General features: G+C 39.4%; 1 protein-coding gene across 2 annotated transcripts in view; it reads left to right on the forward strand.

The window, feature by feature from the left end:
• The window catches only part of larp4b (La ribonucleoprotein 4B), a 100,452-nt gene that overhangs the window by 60,551 nt on the left and 17,105 nt on the right, over nucleotides 1–22,796 (forward strand). Inside the window, exons 11-13 of one of the 2 annotated variants that reach the window (XM_072254011.1) lie at nucleotides 7,727–7,836; nucleotides 13,552–13,806; nucleotides 14,220–14,265. In XM_072254011.1, coding sequence (XP_072110112.1) covers nucleotides 7,727–7,836; nucleotides 13,552–13,806; nucleotides 14,220–14,265 — 411 coding nt within the window. The remainder of the gene's footprint in view (nucleotides 1–7,726; nucleotides 7,837–13,551; nucleotides 13,807–14,219; nucleotides 14,266–22,796) is intronic. The other variant, XM_072254013.1, reaches the window with a different exon arrangement.

Here is a 22,796-nt window from a genome sequence, read left to right on the forward strand (position 1 = left end):
GAATAATGCAAATAATTTCTTAAAAAATTCAGGATAATCGACATCTGGAGCATAAATATTAACCATAACTTTTTGATTACAAAGTAAACTGTTAATTAACAAAAATCTGCCAGTTGGGTCTGAAATTGTCTCATAATGAACAAATGGAATTGAAGAGTCAATAAATATTGAAACACCTTTCACCTTTGCGGATAATTAGAATTAAACTGCATGTCCCTCCAAAACCTTTATAAAAAAAAAAAGTTGATTGTCCTCCTCCTCCTTCACATGAGTCTCCTGTGCAAAAATAATCTGAGCTTTCAGTCTATGAAATATTAAAAAAAAATTTGTTTAATCAGATGGTTCAAACCATTAGTGTTCCATGAAACAAAATTAATAATCTTATCCATTTTCAATGAGTAAATCATATAGTGTGTAAAAGGTTAATCCTACTGCAGGGAAATCATGTCCCCAAAAAAGGAAAACAGGTCAAAAGAGGAACCGCAAGTCACGGCAGTCAGACATATTTGTAGTTTCAGGTCAGCCCAGAGAAAACAAAAAAAAGACACCCCTCCCCCACCCTACAAGACCTGGAAACTAACCAATAGACAGCTAGAAAGCAAACTACCCCAAACTTTACCCCCATCTCCTAGTGACGAAGTTCCAAATTTTTTTTTAGAAAATGGATTCATACCACTCACATTTTGAGCATCCACCATTTGACTAAGCATTTTTAAAAATATCACGAAGACAATTTCAAAAAAAAAAAGAAAAAAAGTATTGAGATTATTTGTGTTTCACAAATTCAAAAAAGGGCAATCAGTCCATTAGAACTCAAGCCAAACAGTTATTTTAAATAGTCACAAGGGAGGAAAAAACAATTAAAAAAAAGGCTTTATCATAAAGATATAATGGATACCTTTAATTCAAAACCGAATATACCTTTTACTAAAGCTAGGAGGAAAACAAAATTCAAATGATAAAAGTCTAGATTTATAAATTAAATTTTTTTGAACTTAAACCGAGTGTATGTTAATACATAACGAATAAACAAAGTTGATCTTTAATCTGTAGGGGACTGCCATGTTTTAAATTTACACCACCCTCAAGTAGACTAAACAAAGTAAAAACAAGTACGTAGAGCATACTGAAACAGACGCTCTGCTATTTTAAACTTTTTAAAAAAAAATTTCAGAAAGCCATCTTAAAAGACAAATAATTATCTTAAAAATATGGCAAATACTTATAATTCGAAACAGGATACACATTTTACCAAAACATAAGTAGAAAAAAAAGTTACCATTAAACTGTAGACTGTAACAAATTACCATTTTAGTTTAAACTATCGAAGGTAGTTTTTAATCTTCGAAACCGTCAGACTGTAACAAACTATTGACTTTATTCACTAGGCAAATAAAATCTATCATTAAACTATGGAAGACTGTCATTTTGATTTAAGCTGTCAAAGTTTAAGTTTTAAGTTTTGATTTAAGTTTTTAATCCACATAACCGTCTATCGAAACTGTCAAACTTGCATTTTGATCCTCTGAAATTTTGAGCCTATTCGACTGAAGTGAACCATTTGAGGGATCCATCAGATAAGATTATTCTGAGGTGAGCAGGGAATAATAATGCAGGTCTAAGTTTAGCATGATACAGATCACTCATCACTGATTTAAACACCGATCTTTGCGTATTATTTCAGGACTATAATTTTCTACCAATCGAAATTTGTGATTTCCATAAGCCATAATTCTTTTCTGGTGGGCAAGTCTAATTAACTGTTCCTTAATATGTACATAATGAAATCGTAATATAATACACTTTGGCTTGAGATCCGACGCCAGTTTTTTTCGGAACTCGATGCGCGCGATCCAAAATTGGTAAGTTCAAGAGTATTTCCGAGCCAAACACCTGCTTCAGCAATTGAGAGAAAAATTCAGTGGGGTCTTCTCCTTTTTCAATATCTTCAGGCAGGCCAATTATTCTAATATTTTGTCTGCGACTTCGACCTTCCAGATCAGTCATCTTAATTTTCTGTCGCTCCAGTGCTTGAATAGTCGAATACAGTTTCCTTTCCAAAGTCTCGACTCTGCCTTCTATCTTCTTGTCCGCTTCCTGAAGTTCAAAAATACGTCCCTGTAACTCCTTGGTCTCCTGTTTAAATGTTTCCATTGCATTATTAATCATCCTTAATGTCAAATCCATGGCATCAATTTTCTCTTTCAATTTCAAATCTCTCTGCTCGATTATTTTTTTTCTCATTCAGTAATTTTGAAAATTTTCTCCTCTAGTTTCAAATTTTTTTGGTCGATTTTTATATCCAGTATTTTCGATATTGCATCCAAGGTAAACTCCCCCTTTCCACTGCTTTCGGCTAGTGTCTTTTGTCCTCTGGTATTCATTGTCACCATTTTCACTAAATAAGGATTCAATTTCAAGCATATGAAAATATTATATGCTTTAGTGTAAGTAAGTAATAGAAGAGTGGTAAAAAATTGAAAAGTTTAGGAGCAAGCTTCAACTCAACTCACTCCATCTTGCGCCACCTAGAGCAGTTAACTTCTGGTTTAATTTGGCGCTAGTGATGCTCAGCGACTACTTGCTGCTGGCAAAGGAAGAAAACAACTGAATATTACGTAAATCACTTTTTCTGATGAGTGATCACTGCAGACATTAGGCCATAACTTGCCTGTTGGAGTTGAGCTTTTGAACCACCTGTATAACTTGACATTTTTGCAGTGGGAACTGAAGTCTCAAAGGTGCAAGTCAGTTGCGGCGTGTTATGTGCGGGCTGAATCAGGGTGGCGGAGAGCGAGTAAAGAGCTAGTGTTTGGCTGTTTGATCTTGGAGTGTAGGTGATACAGGGTCAAGGTGGCAAGACCCAGACCTGGGCCTGAGTGAGAGGAAAGACTCAAGGCTTGATTTTAAGCATTGAGCTGAATTGGAAAAGTTGGATACGGGCCTAATTGAGAACATATCGAAGTGGCAGGACCCATGTCCAAGAGCAGCTATTGACCTGAGGTTTGAGCAATTTAAATGCTGGGCCAGATTGAAAAGGTCGGTTGTGTCGGGGCTACAGGCGAGGGATGGGCCACTTCAACCGTGGCTCTACAACTGCACTGAACTTTAGCTCACTGCTCCGCAAGGTTTACTCGTCTGTGCACTGAATAATGGCTATGGCTTGCAACTATCACACTGTGGACTCGCTTTTGGAAAAATTCAGTTCTGAATATTGTTTGCTTGCTTTTATTGTTAACATGTTTTTTTTTGCTCTGCACATTGGGTGTTTAGTCTCTCGTCTTTTTAATGAGTTGTTTTGTAGCAGCCTGTAAGAAGACCAATCTCGAGGTTGAATAAAGTAGACATACCTTATGGCTCCAGCAGAATTGAAAATACACTGAACTACAAATCATAGCCTAAAAGTGCTGATTATTTTAAACTGCCATTGGAATCTCAAAGCAAACAGTAATAAAGTCAGTCAGTAAAAAGTCCTGGGAAGCAAGTTATTTAGTAGCAGAAATTTTTGCCCAGAAAAGGAAAATTCACACAGTTGATGAGGACCTAATAATACCAGCATGTAAAATTATACTGGGTAAAATGCTAGGACAAGATGCAGTAGGAGAAATTGAAAAGGTTTCGTGCTCAATAATGATGGCTGGTTCTTCACTTGCAAAGTTCAGGGGGAAAGAAGAGTCCTCAGGATTGACAGAAAGATCATTGGTGACTGTAGAAGCCGATTCTGGAGCAGCAAGGTCACGAAAACAGCTGTGATACAGGTGCTTGGGTAGTAGGATCCTTCCCGCATCTCTTTTTCTCTTCAGCAGTCGCTCTTCTGGATGCCTCAAAGTTCTTGGCTGCTCCATGGATCAGTGTTCTCCAGCGGTCTCTGTCACCAGTCATCTGCTGCCACTCTGTGATCTCTGTTTGCCTGAGGGAGCTGCTCCTTAAGTTGGCCTTTACATCTTGTGCGGGGCACCATGATCACTCTTGCCCTGAGAAAGTTCTCCATAGAGTAGTGCTTTTGGTTACCTGGAGTTGCCTATGTGAGGTACGTGGCCTGAGCAGCAGAGCTGCTTCAGTGCTTGGAAGCTGAGCCTTTTCCAGGACCTTGTTGGAGACAGGATTCTGGCAGCTGATACCTGTGATGGAGCGGAGACAGTGCTGATGGAAGCACTTGAGCCAGCTGGATTTGCTTGTGTTACAAGACCCAAGCTTCAGAGCCGTGTAGCAGTGTTGTGATGACAGCAACCCTGTACATCTGAATTTTTGTTGATGGATGCAGCTGGTGGTTCTTCCACAAGCATTTCTAGAGGCGCCCAAAGGCACTACCAGCTCTGGCGAGTCAGTTGTCGACGTCCCCTACTACTGTAGTATTGGAGATGACACTGCCCAGGTAGGTGAATTGCTCAACTGTGGCGAGAGGGTGGTCGTCAATGGTGATCCGAGGTGGGTTCTTCTGATGGAGGATCATTGTTTTTTTCAGTCTGACTGTTAACCCGAAAGCCCTTGCAGCCTTGGCGAACTTTGACTGCAGCCTGTAGCGTGTCCTCTGTGCATGAGAAGAGCACAGTTGTCCACATATAGTAGCTTGCGGATGGGCTTTTGTGTGGTTTTTGTTCAGGCGAAAAGGCAGCCACTCTCAAACGATACGCAAGTGGGCGTATTGATGACATGTCACATGATGCTGAAGGGGTTTTCTGTGAAACTGAAAAACAGCTACTCTATCCAGGTTGATGAGTCAACAGATTTCACCAGTTAATGTCATGTTGTATCATTTGTCAGATTTGTAAATGATGGTGAAATTCAAAATTTTTTCTGTTGTGAAGAGCTGCCCGGAACAAGCAAAGGCCAAGATGCATTTAATGTTTTGTCTTCATGTCTGGAAACAAAAGGCCTGTCTTGGAGGAACTGTGCTGGCATCTGTACTGATGGTGTCCCATCAATGGCTGGTCCCATGAGAGGTTTTGTTTCTCTTGTTTTCAAAAAAAAAAAGAGGAAAAAGTCCTGACAGTGTCACAACACATTGCTTTCTTCACAGAGAGGTGCTGATTTTCCAGATGGTGCTACAAAAATGGTTACCTTTATTAACAAAGACCAGTTCACTCAAGAGTGTTTAATAAAAAAACACAACTGTGGAAACCTGGGTAAAAGAGCACACCAGTCTCCTACCACATACGGAAATCCAGTGAATAGCAGAGGAAAAGTTCTCAACAGTGTGTCTGAGCACTAAGGTGTACTTCCTGGGAAATAGGCCAGATTTTGCTGAGTGCTTTGAAGATGAAGAATGGCGGCAGAAACTAGCTTGCTTAGAGACATTTTTCATCATGTGAGCCAGTTAAACAAGTCTGCAAAATTCGTGGATTTGAAAGGAAACTGAATCTTTAGAAAAATCATGTTGCAAAAAAATCTTGAAATGTTTCTACTGTTGCTTGGGCTTGAGACTGAGAAAGGATCGTAAAGTCTTGAGCCTTACTGAAAAACACCTGGAAGAACAGCAGAACAAAACTGAACAGTATTTTCCTTCTGTTCAGTCGAGTGTACGACTGAGTGAGGGGGCCCTTTCTCTGAATCTTCTGCTCAACCTGAGGACTTCTCTTTGAGAGAAGAGGAAGAACTTTGAGATGCAGTCTGATCATGCACTCAAGGTGAGATTAACTGACCTGCCCCTGGACAAGTTCTGGATTTCTGTAAGACTATCCTGCCATTCAAAGGAAAGCACTGAGCATTTTGCTGCCGCTTTCAGCTTGCATGTGTGAGCAAGGACAGAGATGGTCTCATTTCAGTTGAAGGTGAAATCAATGTATGCTTATGTCAAATTCAACACAGAATTGAGCATTTGTGCAGCAAAAAAGACACAGGTTTCACAGGTTTGAGCCTGATCATGTCACTTAGTAAGAAAACGTTTCTTCGGTCTTGTATAAAATTGTCTTAAGCCATCTTTTCATTCCTATTGCTTTGACTTGTGGTTTTTAGTATCTTTATTATTCACCATTGTCAATAAATTTTTGTTGTAAATAGCATTAAGTATTAAACAACCTTTATTTAAATTAAATCTACGGAGCTTATCTTTAGAAAAAATAAGTTCAATTTTGGCTAAAGCCAGTTACTTAACAGAAGTTTATTATGTTTGCCTTGAGTTTTTTTTTCAAGAAAGGTAAGATGAGCTCAACTAGTTTTTCAAGAAAGGTTGGCTAAAAATTCACTCTCTACTCAAAAGAGCATCGACACTTATTTTTGGATGATTATTATATTCACATTGCTGATCACACTAATGTACAGTGAGCTGTAGATATAATAATTTTTTTATGCTGGGGTTCCCTGAGACTTGAAAATTATTTCAAGGGTTCCTCCAGGGCAAAAAGTTTGAGAAAGGTTGTGCTAGACCATAATACACAGGCAGAATCAGGCCATTCAGCCCATTGAGTCTGCTCTGTCATTCTATCATGTCTTGATTTCTTGCCCCTCTCAACCCCATTCTCCTGCCTTATTCCCACCCCACCCCCAAATCCATTGATGCCCTGACTAATCAAGAGCCCATCAAACATTAGCTTTAAATGTACCTGTTGACTTGGCCCTCACAACCACCTTGGCAACAAATTCCACAGGTTTTTGTTTCCAAGAAATTTCCCCTTGCTCTATTCTAAATGGGCTTCCCTCTATTGAGGCTGTGGCCTCTAATTCTAGACTCCCCCACTATAGGAAAAATCCTCTCCACATCCACTCTGTCTCAGCTTTTCAATATTTGGTAGATTCAGTGAGATCCCCCCTCATATTTCTAAACTCCAGTGAGTACAGGCCCAGAACCGTTCATTCCTGGAATCAGTTTTTTTGTAGGCTAATGATGAATACTAAACCAAGACTAGAATATTGGGTTAGAAAGATTTGCCTTTGAAAATGCTGGTGTTTTGAATGGACTTTCAGAATCGGGTTTAATATTGGCATATGTCGTGAAATACATTGTTTTGTTGCAGCAGTACGTTATAAAAAGTTAACAAATTACAGTAAGAGATATACACAAATTAAATTAGTGCAAGAAAAGAGCAAAAAAATTGAGATAGTATACATTAGTTCATTGTCTTTTCAAAAATTTGGCAGTGGGGAAGAAGCTGTTCCTAAAACGTAAAGTGTGTATTGCCAGGCTCCTGCACCGCCACCTTGATGGTAGCAATGAGAAAAGGGCATGTGATGGAGGTCCTAATAATGTTGTGACTCTCATCAACCATCTGATCTTTCATTCCTGTATACCGCCTTGTCACCATCTGAAATTCTGCCAGTAGTTTCCTTGGCAAATTAACAGAAGGTGTTTGAGTGTGCCACGTTACAGTCATGGGTGTAGAGAGAGAGTAGAGCGTTGGGAAAGCGCACATGCCTGAGGTGCACCAGTGTGGATTGTCAGCGAGGAGGAAATGTTATTTCCTGTCTGCATTGACTGATCTGGTGAGGAAGTAAAGGATTCAGTTGCAGAGGGAGGTATAGAGGCCCTGGATTTGAAGCTTGTTGAGTAGAACTGACAATATAATTGTTTTGAACACTGAGCTATAGTCAATAAACAGCCTCGTAGTTATTACTATTGTCCAGGTGAACCAAGACTGAGTGGAGAGCCAGTGAGATTCTTAAAATGAAAAATAAAAGTTTGTAATTTAGTTACTGATTATTTATCCCATATTTGTGTTTTACATCCGAGCTATCTTTTCCAAATATTCTGCGCATTGAATTTACTAAATGTCTTCAACTTGTTCGATAGGTGTCTCCATTCCCAAATGCTGGCTTCATAAATGGATTTACTGCAGCCCCAAACTTCAAAACTGCTACAGCCCCTTTGACCTCACTCAGACAATATAACCCTAGAAACAGGTAAGATTTAAAAAAAATTTTTTCCTTCAAAATGCAAAATTAAGATAAGTATAGCATGTGATAGAAATAGATGTGCTGGTAAAAGCTTGGTAGTGATATCGAGAACTGCAGATGGAAAGTGGGTTGTCTGGGGCAAAAGCAAAATGGAGAGAAACTAGTGCTGCTTGCCTTTTGCCAACTTTATTCCCCAGTCATTTTGGATATGCAAGGTTACATCAATCTTTTTTTAATATATAAAAGCAATATATTTGAATTGGGAGCATGGGTAGAATACTTCACCCCTCAAGCCTGCTCTGCCTTTTAACAAGATGTGGCTAATCTAATTGTTACCTTTCACTCCCTTGCATATCTAAATTCCTCTGTCATTTATTTGAAGACTCTGGTTCCACTCCTATGGAGAAAGACAATTCCAACAAAATTTTGCCTTGGCTGTCTTAAATGAGATGCACTCTATTTTAAATTATGTCTTCCAGTTGTAGATTTTCCCACAAGGAAGCAGTCTGTCAATACACACCCTGACAAGATTCATAATTTTGTTTCAGTCAAACTTCTAAAGTCCAGGAAATACAAACCAAACCTGTCCTACCTTGTAAGTCATTCTGTCTTTTCCTGTCTTCAGTGGTTTAACATTCGTCCTTAAATAAGGTCACCAATAATTTGCACAGATGTGGTCTTGCCCAGTTATGTAAATGACATACAACATCTCTAATAGAGCCTGCAGTTCCCCCCAGCAATAATCAGTATTATTCTGGATGTTGTAATTATTGCCAACATGCTCAGCTTTTGATCATGCTCTAAAGCCCCCCCCCCCCCGCAATCCATCTAATCATCTTGCTTTGCAGTCTGAGCATTCAGAAAATGTTATATTACTGCCAAAGTGAATAAAGCTAGGACTTTACCATATCATTCTCAATTTGTCAGATCTTTGCAGTACTCTTCACAAATCTTGTTCCTTGTTACTTTTGTTTCAACAGCAAATTTACCAGTCTTTAGAATCATCGTCGTTTTAAGCACAAAACAGTCCCTTTAGCCCATCTGGTGCATGCTGGCAAAGATCCCTAACTAAGCTAGTCCCATTTGCCCATGTTTGACTCGTACTCAAATATTTGCTATCGTATATCTGTCCAAGTACTTAATTTGATTTTGTTAGTTACCTGCTTCAACCATTTTCTCCGCAGCTCATTCCATAGACTAACCATTCCCTGGGTGGAAGAAGGTTGCCCTTTCTAAGTTCCTCTCTTTATTGATTTCCAAACCCAGGGGAAAAGACTGCTTTGAGGCAATGTCCCTACATGATTATATACACTTGCTTAAGATTGCCTTTCATTCTCCTGCACTCCAATGAAGACAGCCCAGACTGCTCAATCTCTTAACTCAATCCCTTATCCCAGCAATATCTTAAATCACCTCTGCGGTTGTTTGAACTTTATGACATGAACCTAATTAATATAACTTGTGAAAAATTGAGGTCCAGCACTGATGTGTATGGCACCTTTTTTTTTTTTTTTTTTTTTTTTGCATCTTCCCAGCTAGGAAAAGAATTTTACTTGTGGCTGCTCTGGCTTACTCACATGAAAACTATCTCCCATTCATGCAAGATTTTACTACTTGCACGATGATCTCTGCTTCTGCACGTTCTCTGTTGTCAATATTAAGGTATTGTACATCACACAGCAGGGGAAAAAGTGTCTTAATTAGTGAGTCTGCACTAATCAAGTACCAGTTACACTAAAACTATTTTATTCTTCTCACACTCCTTGTGTTTCCCTAGATTTAAACACACTTGGAAGAGAAAGGGTATGCCCTGCAGCATTTTTAATGTACAAGAAAATGCAATTTGTTCACAGCGATTACTTTATTGAGATACAGTGCAGAATAGGCCCTTTCTGCTCTTTGAGCTGCACCAGCCAGCAACCCTAGCCTAATCACAGGAGAACTTTACAATGACCAATTAACTTACCATCCAGTATGTCTTTGGACTGTTGGAGGAAGCAGGAGTACCTGGAGGAAATCCACACAATCTTAGGGAGAACTCTACAGTTACATCCAAACTCATTACAAATTTAAAGCAAAACTTAAACTTAAAACAAAAGTATTTTGAACAGAGTGCTTGCTTTCAAAATTTGTGAAGTGTAAAGTTCCATTCTACGAAATCAGTAACCATTTCAAAGTGTTGCTGTCATTTCTGGAATTTTCCCCATTTGAAGCTTTATTTTCTTCATGGTTTCATATATTCCACTCCTAGTTTTTAATTTGGAATCTTAAGTTGGTATTTGAACAAAAAAAAATAGTGACCACTGTATTTGTATTTTGATAAAAGTAATGTGCGTGTAAAATGCTCATTATGGCTACACGGCTCCCAGTGCATTTTGTCCTTTAATGATTTAATTATTTGAAATTGTGATCGCTTCAGATCCTATCCTGAACTCCTGGAGGTTTCTGGTTCAGTTTTCCTGTAATACACTAATATCATTCATAGGCTCGCACATTGTTTGACCTGATATTTTTGACTTGATGTCAAAAGTTGAATACAAGATCTTGGGTATTAGATGGTGCAACAATATTTTTATATGACAAGCCAAACTGTGGAAAGTAGTAATTTTATAGTACCTATACAATTCGCCTGCCCCACAAGTTTTCATGTTTTATTGTTTTTCAACATTGAATCACAGTGGATTTAATTTAGCTTTTGTGACACTGATTAACAGAAAGACTCTTTCCAAAGTGAAAAAATATCTCTACAAAGTGATCTAAAATAATTACAAATATAAAGCACAAAATGATTGCATAAGTATTCATCCCCTTTAATATGACACACCAAATCATCACTGGTGCAGCCAGTTGATTTTAGAAGTCACACCAGAAGCCAAGTCTATATGTATGTATAAGGCAGAGGTTGATAGATCATTGGTTGGACATGGTATGAAGTGATAAGGGAGAAGGCAGGAGATTGGGATTGAGGGGAAAATTGGATCAGCCATGATGAACTGGGAGAGAAGAGTCAATGAGCCAGATGGCCTCATTCTATCCCTATATCTTCTGGTCTTGTAGTCTTATTATTAGTTAAATGGAGATTACTTGTGTGCTGTCAAGGTGTTTCAATTGATTATAGTAAACATAGACCTGTATCTGGAAGGTCCATCTGCTAGTGAGTCAGTATCCTGACAATAACTACACCATGAAGACAAAGGAAAACTCCAAGTAACTCTGCGCAAAGGTGATTGAAGAACAAGTCAGGAGATGGCTACAAGAAATTTTCCAAGTCACTGAATATCCCTTGGAGCGCAAAGTCAATCAAGAAGTGGAAAGAATATGGTGCAGCTGTAAATCTGCCCAGAGCAGGCTGTCCTCAAAAACTGAGTAACCATGCAAGAAAGGGACCAGTGAGGGAGGCCACCAAGAGACCTATGACAACTTTGGGGGAGTTACAAGCTTCAGTGGCTGAGATGAGAGAGACTGCGCACACAACTGTTGCTTCACCAGTCTGAGCTTTACAGGAGGGTGGTAAAGAGAAAACCACTATTGGGGGCGGTGGGGTGGGGGAACTTGCATGAAATTTCGGCCAGAGTTTGCCAGAAGGCACGTGGGAGACTCTGAAGTCAGCTGGAAGAAGGTTCTATGGTCTGATGAAACCAAAATTGAGCTTTTTGGTTATCAGACTAAATGCTGTGTTTGGCATAAGCCAAACCCTGTATATCAAAAGCACACCATCCCTAACATGAAGCATGGTACTGTGGGGATGCTTCACTGCAGCAGGCCCTGGAAGGCTTGTGAAGGTAGAGGGTAAAATGAATGCAGCAAAATATAGGGAAATTCTGAGGGAAAACCTGATACAGTCTGTAAGAGAACTGTGACTTCAGAGAAGTCAGACAATGGCCCCAAGCATAAAGCCAAAGCTACGCAGGAATGGCTTAAAAACAGTTCATGTCCTGGATTGGCCAAGTCAGAGTTCAGACCTCAATCCAATTGAGAATTTGTGGCTGTACTTGAAAAGGGGTGTTCATTCACGATCCCCATGCAATCTGACAGAGCTTAAGCAATTCTGTTAAGAGTAGGGAAACATTCGTGTCCAGATGCACAAAACTGTTATAGAGACCTATTCACAGAAACTCAAGGCTGTAATTGCTGCCAAAGGTGCAACTACTAAATACTGACTTGAAGGGGTGAGCAATTGTGCAGTCAATTATTTTGTTTAATAATTGTAATAAACTTAGAGCAATTTGTAGAAATTAGTTTCACTTTGACATGAAAGAGTCTTTTCTGTTGATCAGTGTCAAAAAAGCCAAATTAAATCCACTGTTATTCAATGTTGTAAAACAAAACATGAAAACTTCTAAGGAGGGTGATAATTTTTATAGGCACTGTAACATCCAGATATGTCATGTGGCTGAATTATTGGCTGTCAAGTTGTGTTTAGGAGTCTTAATCTGTTCTTTTAGTTGTATTAGGCCCTGCAAATGAAAGGAGGCCAAGTAGTTTCAAGTAGATCTATTAACCTACTGTGCAAATATTGAGGCATGGAGCTATTAAACATGTTTTGAAGTATTAGGATGTTTGCAGGTATGACAAATATGGTAGCAAATGATCCTCTCGAAGCAAAGCCGACTCTCCTGTCCCAGCTGAAAAATTAAGAGACAATTGGTAATATAATTTAGAGGTGTAACCTGAGCAGGAACTGCTTTAGTCTACAGATAATCATTCTGAAAGAGAATGAATGCATCTCCTTTCAGCAGTTATCATATGGGCTGGAAATTAAGTGACCCCAGAGAAGCAAGTTGGAATGACAGACAAAGATGCATTTGGACTATTGGAAGTTCAACTGGGTGCACCAGCTATTTGACCTACAGGGATGGCCTGAGCTGGCATATATAATAAATGTATTGCTTTTTAAATAATATGCACTTAAATGCGCATGCCAAATCTGCAGTGATTTTTAAAACCCAAAGAAAACTAATTACGACAATTTTCTTGATCTGTTGTATCTTCATGGGTTCTTCGAGTGGAAGAATTCTGCCTTTTATTATCCAGAATTTTTACAACTGTGTAAGTTCAGTTTGCATAATTACATATTCTGATTTAGGGTTTCAGATCAACCAGACAGTGCCACACCTTGGATAGATTGTTGTCACCTACCAAATACCCCACCTTGGATGGGCTGTCCATGAGCCCATAATACTGTACTTAATTATTTTACATGTGCAAAGGTTGCAGATTACTATGATTCAGTTGAAGGTTTTGATTGCTTGTATTCCACTGCAGGAAGGGGTTGAATTTTTGAAGGCAGTTGAATTTCTTTGGAGTTTAGCATTCAAGTCTCTTTAGCTGATTGCAAATTTGTTTAATTGAGAGTATTCCTATATGCCAGGTGCTTTTTCAGCCTGTTTCTGGCAGTATATAATGCAAAAGATTTGGCTTTGATCATCCTATTGCCAATCATGTCCATGATAGGTTTGTGTTTGGAATGGTTGGCGATGGAATAATAGCCAGGACATATGTAGGAGCATGGAAGTGAACCATTGACCATCTCCATTGATCCCCAAAGATGAAGTTTTCTGTGATGAATCCTCCTGGTCATCCAGTGTTGTAAGACCCACAGTTGTACTATCACTGTAGAAGAATGATTAGTTATTAAATATTCTGCCTTTCGTTATGTGGTCTGAAAACCAGTAAGATCACATATTCTAACAAATCACCATACATTGAATTTGTGATCAGGAACCACAGCAAATCTCATCTCCGCCCCACATTGCCGAGCACAGATCGTGGACCAGGACTATTAGAGAGCCCAACGATATTTAATTTTTCGACGGATCGTCTATTGAATGGTGTACGAAGTCCTCAGATGCGACCGGCTGGGCCTAATAGGACACGGATCCATAGCAATGCAGCTTATAATAAGAGAGATTTTGGAATTGCCAGGTCAGCGGAACAAATCAATGCTGATTCATCACCCAGCATGGGTCGAGGAAGGTGAGTTTGATTAACCAAAGTAAGGAAGCATAACTATCAAATTGACCCCTTTTTTTTGTTTCAAACGTGTGTTAGTCAGACAAAAAAATATAGATATTCCTTAACCAGGAATGCTGAACATCCTCCAGGTCAGCCTATGTTACCACCTTGTCCTTTTTCATTTTTACCCTGTAATTAGCAGCTAATAATGATTATGCTCCACGCACATTGCAATTTGCATTCATAGCCAAGTAGGGATCACAGATGTTTGAATTTAAACATTGCTTGAATTTTAAAACAATTCTTTGTAGCAGTGTCTCAACTGATAGGCATTGTTAAACAAAGCAAGCATTAAAGGTAGACTGTTATGAATTAGCATGAGGAAACCAATATTTTTGTCTGAATAATTAAGATTTTATGGAATTTTTTTTCAGGAAGAATTCATATGGATACAGGAAGAAAAGAGAAGACAAGTTCACGGTATTTTTTTTAGTATTTGAAGTTTTTTGATTGCCATAGTTGGTTAGACAGGATGCTTGTTTGTGCCAGCTGGAATTTCGTCTTGTGTAACTTGTCTATCCTATCTGACATGTTGAAGCTAAGAGGAGTGGAAATGATATGAGAGCATTAATATAATGTTCTCTGCAATTTGCCATGCTAGAAATTCACCATAAATAGCTTGTGTGATCCAATCATGCTAAATATGGAATATTTGAAACTGGTCTCATGCAAGTTGTGTTGTCACATGGACAAGCTCCTTGCAATTAACTGCTTCCTTCAAATTGACTTTGGCCCAATGAGAGTAAACCCTACATGTTTATTTGGTGTGTACATTTGGACAATCAGGTGTCCAGCTTTCCCTCTGAAGCTCTCGCTGTTGGTATGTTCACATCTGGCTGCACCTCTTACTATTTATGGTTGCCATAACATGCAATCAGCCATTGAAGAAAGCCTGTAACAAGGGGCTGACCAGGTAGGAGTGAAGTGGGCAAGCTTACATGGATGTCTGATGGTTTTTCGTACAATTTGAATATGTTGGGTTAACCATATGGGGTCAAACATGTTAATATATTTGGGCATTTAACCAATACTGCCTTGATAGATTAGATTCAACTTTATTGTCATTGTGCCGAGTACAGATACAAAGCCAATGAAATGCATTTGGCATCTGACCAGAAATGCAAAGAATAGTGTTATTTACAAAATAACTGCGAATAAAAAGTGCTACAGCACACAAATATAGAAGTACTGAGACAGTACAATACGGATGCAATACTGCTTAGTGCTGTGATGAGAGGTTTAGCAGGGTCACAGCGTCAGGGAAGAAGCTCTTCCTGTGCCTGTGGTGCGGGAGTGGAGGCTCCTGTAGCGCCTACCGGATGGGAGGAGAGTAAAAAGTCCATGGTTAGGGTGAGATGCATCCCTGATAATGCTTTTCGCCCTGCCCAGGCAGCGTTTATGGTAGATGTTCTCAAAGGTTGGCAATTGGGTGCCGATAATCGGCTGGGCAGTTTTCACTACACGCTGGATTGCTTTGCGGTCCGATATGGGCCAATTACCATCCCACACTGAGATGCAGTTGGTGAGTATGCTCTCAATGGTACAGCAGTAAAAGTCCATCAGTATCCTGGGACAGAGGTGAGCTTTCTTGATGCTCCGCAGGAAATAAAGGCGCTGTTGCTCCTTTTTGATCAGGAAGAAGGAGTTAAGGGACCAGGTGAGATCCTTGGAAATGTAGACACCCAAGGAATTTGAAGCTTGATACACACTCCACTGCAGTTCCGTTGATGTAGATGGGGATGTGAGTGTGACTCCTGGCATGCCTGAAGTCCACAATGATCTCCTTGCTCTTCTGGGTGTTAAGGGCCAGATTGATGTCGGCACACCACGCAGCCAGGTGCTGGACCTCGTCCCTGTAGGCCGTCTCATCATCCCCTCTGATCAGGCCAACCACTGTGGTGTCATCTGTGAACTTGATTATGGAGTTAGAACCACGTACAGGAACGCAGTCATAGGTGAAAAGGGAGTACAGAAGAGGGCTCAGCACACAGCCTTGAGGCACGCCGGTGTTCAGGGTGAGAGTGGAGGAGGAGAAGTTGTCTAACTTAACTGATTGGGGTCTGTTAGAAAGTCCAAGGTCCAATTGCAGAGTGATACACTGATACCAAGCTAGCGAAGTTTGGTGATCAGCTTGGAGGTGATCACAGTATTGAATGCTGAACTAAAGTCAATGAACAGCATTCTGACGTAAGAGTTGGGGCTGTCCAGGTGGGTCAGGGCAGAGTGAAGTGTCGTGGAGATGGCATCCTCTGTTGACCTGTTGGTGCGATAGGCAAATTGATGGGGGTCCAGAGTAGAGGGCAGACAGGATTTCAGATGTGATAGCAAAGGATGATAGTGGAAGAACCACTTGATTCTCTGCACCCTATTTCCTTTTGCCTTGTTGCTTGTAGCCTTGCCTGCAGCTGGTTAAGCTCTAAACTCGTGACCCTCTGTTTAAACTTCATTATCTCCATATCTTTAACATCTTTAAAATAAAGCCTTTGCTAAAGCATTTGGTTACCTCTTTGCTACGTGTTTTCATGCACATTTCCAATTGGCTGATGACTCAATTGTGAAGGACATCTGAATATTTCACAATATGCTACTAAAGAGCAGCATAATCTAATCTGTTGATAAAGTGACATCATTCTACTCAGCACATTCCTTATTTCAAAACATTGTGGGAGAGGACTGTAATGCTAATTGAGACATTATCCAGTTCATTTTCAGCTAATAGCTGAAAATATGAGAGCATCACGTAGGTGCTTTTTTCACCCCACACAACTTACTCTGATACATTCTCACCTTCACTAGCAAAATCTCTGCAAGGAAAATCAGAATTGGGCTTATTACCCTAATGTATGTCATGAAGTTTTACAGAAAATACAAGACTTGGGGAAAATTGCTATAAGTTATAAAACTAAATATTGCAAAAGATGAATAATGAGGTGTTCATGAGTTCATGGACTGTTCTGGAATCTTGATGGCAAAGGGAAAGAGGCTTTTCCTATAATGTTGAGTCTGGGTCTTCAGGCTCTTGTACCATCTCCCCAGTGGTGATAGTGGGAATCGGGGCCTGACCCGGAATGTCTGGATGCTGCTCCCTCTTAGAAGTCTTCCTGTGTCAGGAAGGGATATAACCACAATGGAACTGGTCGAGTCTATGATTCTTCGAAGCTTCCTGTGACTGTGCATCGGACGCTCCATACAAGATGTGATGCAACTGTTCAGAATCCTCTACACTGTACATCTCTAGGAATTCGCAAGTATCTCTGGTGACATAGCAAATATCTTCAAACTCCTCTGAAGCAAATGTATTAGCATGCTTTCTTCACAATTCTATCAATGGGTTGGGCCCAGGAGGTTGAAGCTGCTCACCCTTTCCACTGCTGACCTCATGAGAACTGCTGGGTGTTCTGACTTTCCCTTTGTGAAGTCCACAATCAATCCTTGGTCTTGCTGATAGTGAGGTTGTTGCAGCACAACTCAACTCACCTAATTCCTTTTATGCCTCCTCTCAAAGTATGTATGCTGCTTTAACTTTGCATTTTGTTGCTTTTTAAAATCGCGTTTCAGCATGCCCCTCCTGAACATTTTTTGGTGCATGGGTATCCTTACATTAATCTTGTGTGCCATTTGCTAACTTGAATAAGGTTGCCCCTGATTTTAAATATTCTGCTGTCAAGGTAAGCCATGGTTCTTTTATGCCCCCATTTATTGGTGCAATTTTTTTGACATTGTATTCTCAAATTCTTGTACTTTAAACAGTTGTTTCAATATCAGACACATACGACACAAGCATTGCAGCCTGTTTTTCAAATGTCCATAGCAATACAATGTTTCATCTGTTTCATGCCGACCACAGCATCCTTGTCTAGTCCCACTTATCTGCGTTCAGCCCATAACCCTGTAATCACCTCCCCTCCATATGCCTTCTCAAATGTTTAACTGCTATTGTACCTGCCTTGACCATGTTCTCTGGCAGGTGACTAGTTAGCTCCCAGGTGTCTTAATCGCTTCCTCCCTTTTGTTTGTGCCCTGTAGTGTTGAATGCTGGGGGGAAAGACTATGACCGTCCTCCTTGTGTTAGCCAAGGAGAGAGTTTTAATTCCACTGTCCAGATGGTCGATACAACCTTGCCCATGTCTCCTAAAAATCATAATTTGCCCAATTTTCACTTTTTCACATTGCTTATAAAACATCTTATTATTTACACTCTGCTGAGGGAATTTGGTCTTTCTGTTTCACCTTGGTGACTCAGTTTTGTTAACTGAACATTCCTTGTACTCTCAGCCTAGCTAGTCTTTTATAGCCACACATGTAACTTGCCTGTCCTATTCAGCCTTGATTTTGTTGTCCTATTTCATAATGTAATTACAGCACCTGCTGTTCATTGTTCTTTGACTTGGATACCAGTCCTTACACATTTATAGTACTTAATCTTCCACTTTTCCTTTGTAAGGTTTGATTAAAGTTCATAAGTGCATTTTTTATTAAATCAATCTAGGATATTGTATTATCATGTCATTACACATAATGAGATTCTCGGATGACAGCACATGAAAAAAATCATAGAATCTTGTAACTAGGTTGCCATTTACTTCTATGACAATTTTTTGTTACAAATTATTTTAAAATTGGATATGTTGGGTAGTTTAATGGCCCTTATTCCCTCAAGTGCTTAACAATTCTTTAATTTGGTTTGATATCAATGATCAGTTATCAGCTCTTCTGGTAACATTGAATGTAGACTGAATGTTAACTGAATTATCCAGATTTTGACAAAGTTACATCCTGTGGAAGACCATACTGTGAACTTAGCTGTACCTGTTATTGACCATCCAAATGATACTGAATCCAGATGAATCAAATTTGCACTTCATCTTGATAATTTAATTCCAGGTACTAGAGGTAAATGCACAACAAACTTAAGATAAAGCTGTCTCACTTCCTGTGCATTTCTCAAGATATTCTGATGGGAATCTGGACAATTTTAATTATAGAATACAGGTTTCCCCCGCTATCTGAAGGTAGAGCGTTCCTATGAAACGGTTCGTAAGCCGGAATGTCGTAAAGTGAATAAGCAATTACCATTTATTAATAAGGGGAAATTTTTTGAGTGTTCCCAGACCCAAAAAATAACCCGGTAATTCAAACATTCATGCCAAATAACACACCTAAAATAACAGTAACATATAGTAAAAGCAAGAATTATATGATAAATACACAGCCTATATAAAGTAGAAATACTTTTCTGCAGCACTGTCTAGTGCAGTGAAAATCTTGCAGAAGCGCTCTTGGCAGAAACACTCTCTCCGGTAACCTTTAAGCTATGAAGCTGCCAAATCATACCAAATAACACGGCCTATATAAAGTAGAAATAATTTATGTACAGTGTAGTTTCACTTACCGGAATCAGGAAGACTCCAATAAATTGCAGCTTCGTCACAGTTGAACACTTGTACGAATAACCACCTGATGCAATTGGCAATCATCTCTGATCTGGGCCAACATTTATGTGCCGGGTGGCACCTAATTAACTGACTTGGTTATTTTGGTTTTTTTCTAAAGATGTGCTGGGTGCATCCCGACTACCGCTGCACTCCTGCGTTCTTCGCAGCAATGTACTGTATCGGTCTGCGGCCCGGAGGTTGGGGACCACCACTGCTTAAACTATGAAGCTGCCCTCGCCTCAGAAACTGATCAAACCACCGATGACTACCTTTAAATTCCACTTTCGCAACACTTTCATCACCATTGCCCAGTGCTTTCTGTTTCAGCTTATTAAAAAGACTGACTGATTTCTCCTTAAGTATAAGAAAATTTAACAGAACACCAAGCTTTGTACACCCATCAATCCATTCAAGCAATAGACTACCCATTTTATCCATTATTGGATGCCGACTAAGAGAGACCACTTTGCTACAAGCAGAACCAACAGTAACATCGGCAGCTTTCACAATTCTTTCTCTCTGCGTATAAATAGTGCGAATAGGGGACAAGTTCAACATGCGGACAATGTCCTTACTTCGTTCACTACGATCAAAACGCTTAATTATGTCTAGTTTTTCACTAAGTGTAACACCCTTACAAGCTGTTTTAGGCATTTCGGATACCTTAGAACTCATCTTGCTAATGGTTGCACAAAATAAATCGAGATAAAGCACGTGTTTAAGCATTGGCAGCTAGAATGCAGTTCCGGGGGAGGAGCTTGGCTGTTCGGGCGCATGCTGCCTTTTTTTCACAAGCTGCCTTTTTTAGCACGTTGCCTTTTTTCGTAACAGTGAAAACACCAGTTAGCGAAAACAGGTAACTAATGTAGGTCTTTTGTACAGCGAGGTGTCGTAAAGCGAATGTTCAGAAAACGGGGGCCACCTGTATTGTACTTTAACCTTAAAGGATGACAAACCTGTAATATAAGCCATTCAATCCTTGTTTTGTGCAGTACTTGGCTAGGCTGAACCAAAGTCTCATACTTACTCCATGTTGTAAGAAATAACATGTACTAGCAGTTAGAAGCATGTTTAAATTATTGCTGTGTTTTCATGAGTCATCTGCACTGCTGTCTATTTCCAAGGATGTGGATTCCATCTTGGATGTTACTTATTTCTTCATGTGTTTCCTCTGATCTAAAACATGCAAATTAATTGGCTCAGTGCAGGAAATAGCGAAAGGAATCAAAGGTAAAATGTGTTGCAGAGAAATGAGATCTGTGTGAGCCAAGTAGCTGGCTCCTGCATTGAGGATGAATAACACAGTCACATCTTTAAATGAATTTTTTTTTGCTTAAAAACCTTCTCTCTATACAAGGAAGAAAAAACTGAAGCCCTATAACAACTGTTGTCTCTGAGGGGTATCAGAAGCCCAATCAATCTTTTTCCTTGAGGCTAGATACTGGGCATGACCAGTTAAGGAATTATCCTCAATGTACATTTGCTTTTATTCTCGGTCTTGCAACTACTTTAACCTCATTGGTTCTCCCAATGTATTGTGATTCTTCAGGGTTTGTAGGAATAAGTTAAATAAAATTCAGATAGTTTTACCAGGCTTGGGTTTTTTCCCTGTTGTAGGACATTATTGTCCATGTCTGAAAGTGACAAAATGACATCCTGAACTACCGCAAAATACATGGGGATGCTCCCACACTGTCTAGCACTTGGTGCCAAACTGAATCATAATGCCATTATTTTCAGGATCATCATGGAGAAGGGTAGGTCTGGTCCTTCGGTTGAGATTCTAAATTGGAGAAAGGCCAATTGTGATGGTGTCAGAAAGGGTCTGACAAGTATGAATTGAGACAAATTGCTTTCTGGCAAAAGAGTTCTTAGTAAGTAGAAGGACTTCAAAAATGAAATTTTGGGAGTACAGAGTTTTGCATGTTCCTGACACAATAACAAGTTTAGGGAGGCCCTGGTTGAGGGAAAAAAAAGGCACATAGCTGGTATATGCAGGAGGAAGGAAGTGAGGTAGATACTTGAGTATCGAAGTGCAGGCGGGTTAAAAGAAAGCATGAGTTTCCTTTAGCAGACAAGATGAAGAAGAATCCTAAGGGCTTCTATAGATAGAGCAACAGGATAGCAAGGGACAAAATTGGTCCTCTGGAAATCAGAGTGGTCATCTATGCATAGAGATGGAAGTGATCATATGGATGTTTTGCGTCTGTACTCAGGAGATGGAAATGTTCTATAGAAATGACGCAAAGCAGCTGGGAGTTCATGGACTATATACAAATTACAGAAGATGTGATATTTGTTGTCTTGAGTCAAATTAGGGTGGATGAGCCCCCAGACCCTGACAAAGTGTTCTATGATTGTAACTCTTCCTTGATTAATGGAAATTGCTGTTAAACCAGAAGCACTTTATGGTTGTATGAGATAAATAACATCTTTCAAATAAGTGAAATGAAGCATTGAGAATGAAATTGTGAAATCTTTTTGCTAAGTAAAACAAAGTAAGCAAAACAAAATATGCAGCACATTTACTGAATAGTTTCACCATGGAATGAGATAGAGCAGAGGTTTGGTAGTCAGTCATCAGAAGGAAGAAAAGTGAAACCAAAATCAATAACTTTACAGCATACCCACTTTTTTGGGGGGGGGGCATGGAGAATTTCAAAAATGCAAAATGTAGAATAATTACATTTTTGCCCATGGCAAATTCACAAACTTTTTAAAAAAAAAATAAAATAAAATAAAATAAAATAAAATTCTTTAGTATTTTGTTGAAACCTTATTTGAGAAGGATGGCTAAATATATCAGTAACACTTGAGTTCCTGATGAAGGGTTTCAGCCTGAATGTTGACTGTTGACTCTTCCATAGATGCTGCCTGGCCTGCTGAGTTCATCCGGCATTTTGTGTGTTGGGTTCCTTTCTGGTTTCAACCTGTCTGTTGCTTTGGACAGAAAAGTAGTAGTGGATTTCTGGAGGATCTAAGATACTTATACTTTATTGTCACAAAATCATCGATAGTAGAACGTACGATCACCATAGCGATATTTGTTTAAATATAATGCTGCAAGGAGGAGGATTATGCACTGATTTTTGAGCTACTGTTTAATTGAACTTTTAACATTATTTCTCAGTGAAACACTAGGAAGCAGATGATCTGGTCAGTTTATTGTGAGAACTTGCACAGTTTAAATTGGTGTCCATTTCCTATTAGTAGCAGTTACTGCACTTGTATTTCCAAGGCGGAACATAACTTGCGTATCGTAGCCTATCTCCAGAAGTTGATGCAAAATGACTATTAGTCCCTTAGTGCGATTTGCATTCGGTCAGATCTGGTGACATTGTTTTGTAAAATTTTAGGTATTTTGCTCAGTTACACATAAAAGCAACACATGTCTGTGTTGGCCATCAAATACATCTAATCCTATTTACCACATTTGGTCTATCACCTTTTCTGACTTTATTACACATACTGCCTTAGATACTAAAACATTGAGGGTACTTGCAGCCACCACTCGGG

The sequence above is a fragment of the Mobula birostris genome, chromosome 3, assembly GCF_030028105.1.
Source record: "Mobula birostris isolate sMobBir1 chromosome 3, sMobBir1.hap1, whole genome shotgun sequence".
NCBI classification, from domain to species: Eukaryota; Metazoa; Chordata; class Chondrichthyes; order Myliobatiformes; family Myliobatidae; genus Mobula; species Mobula birostris.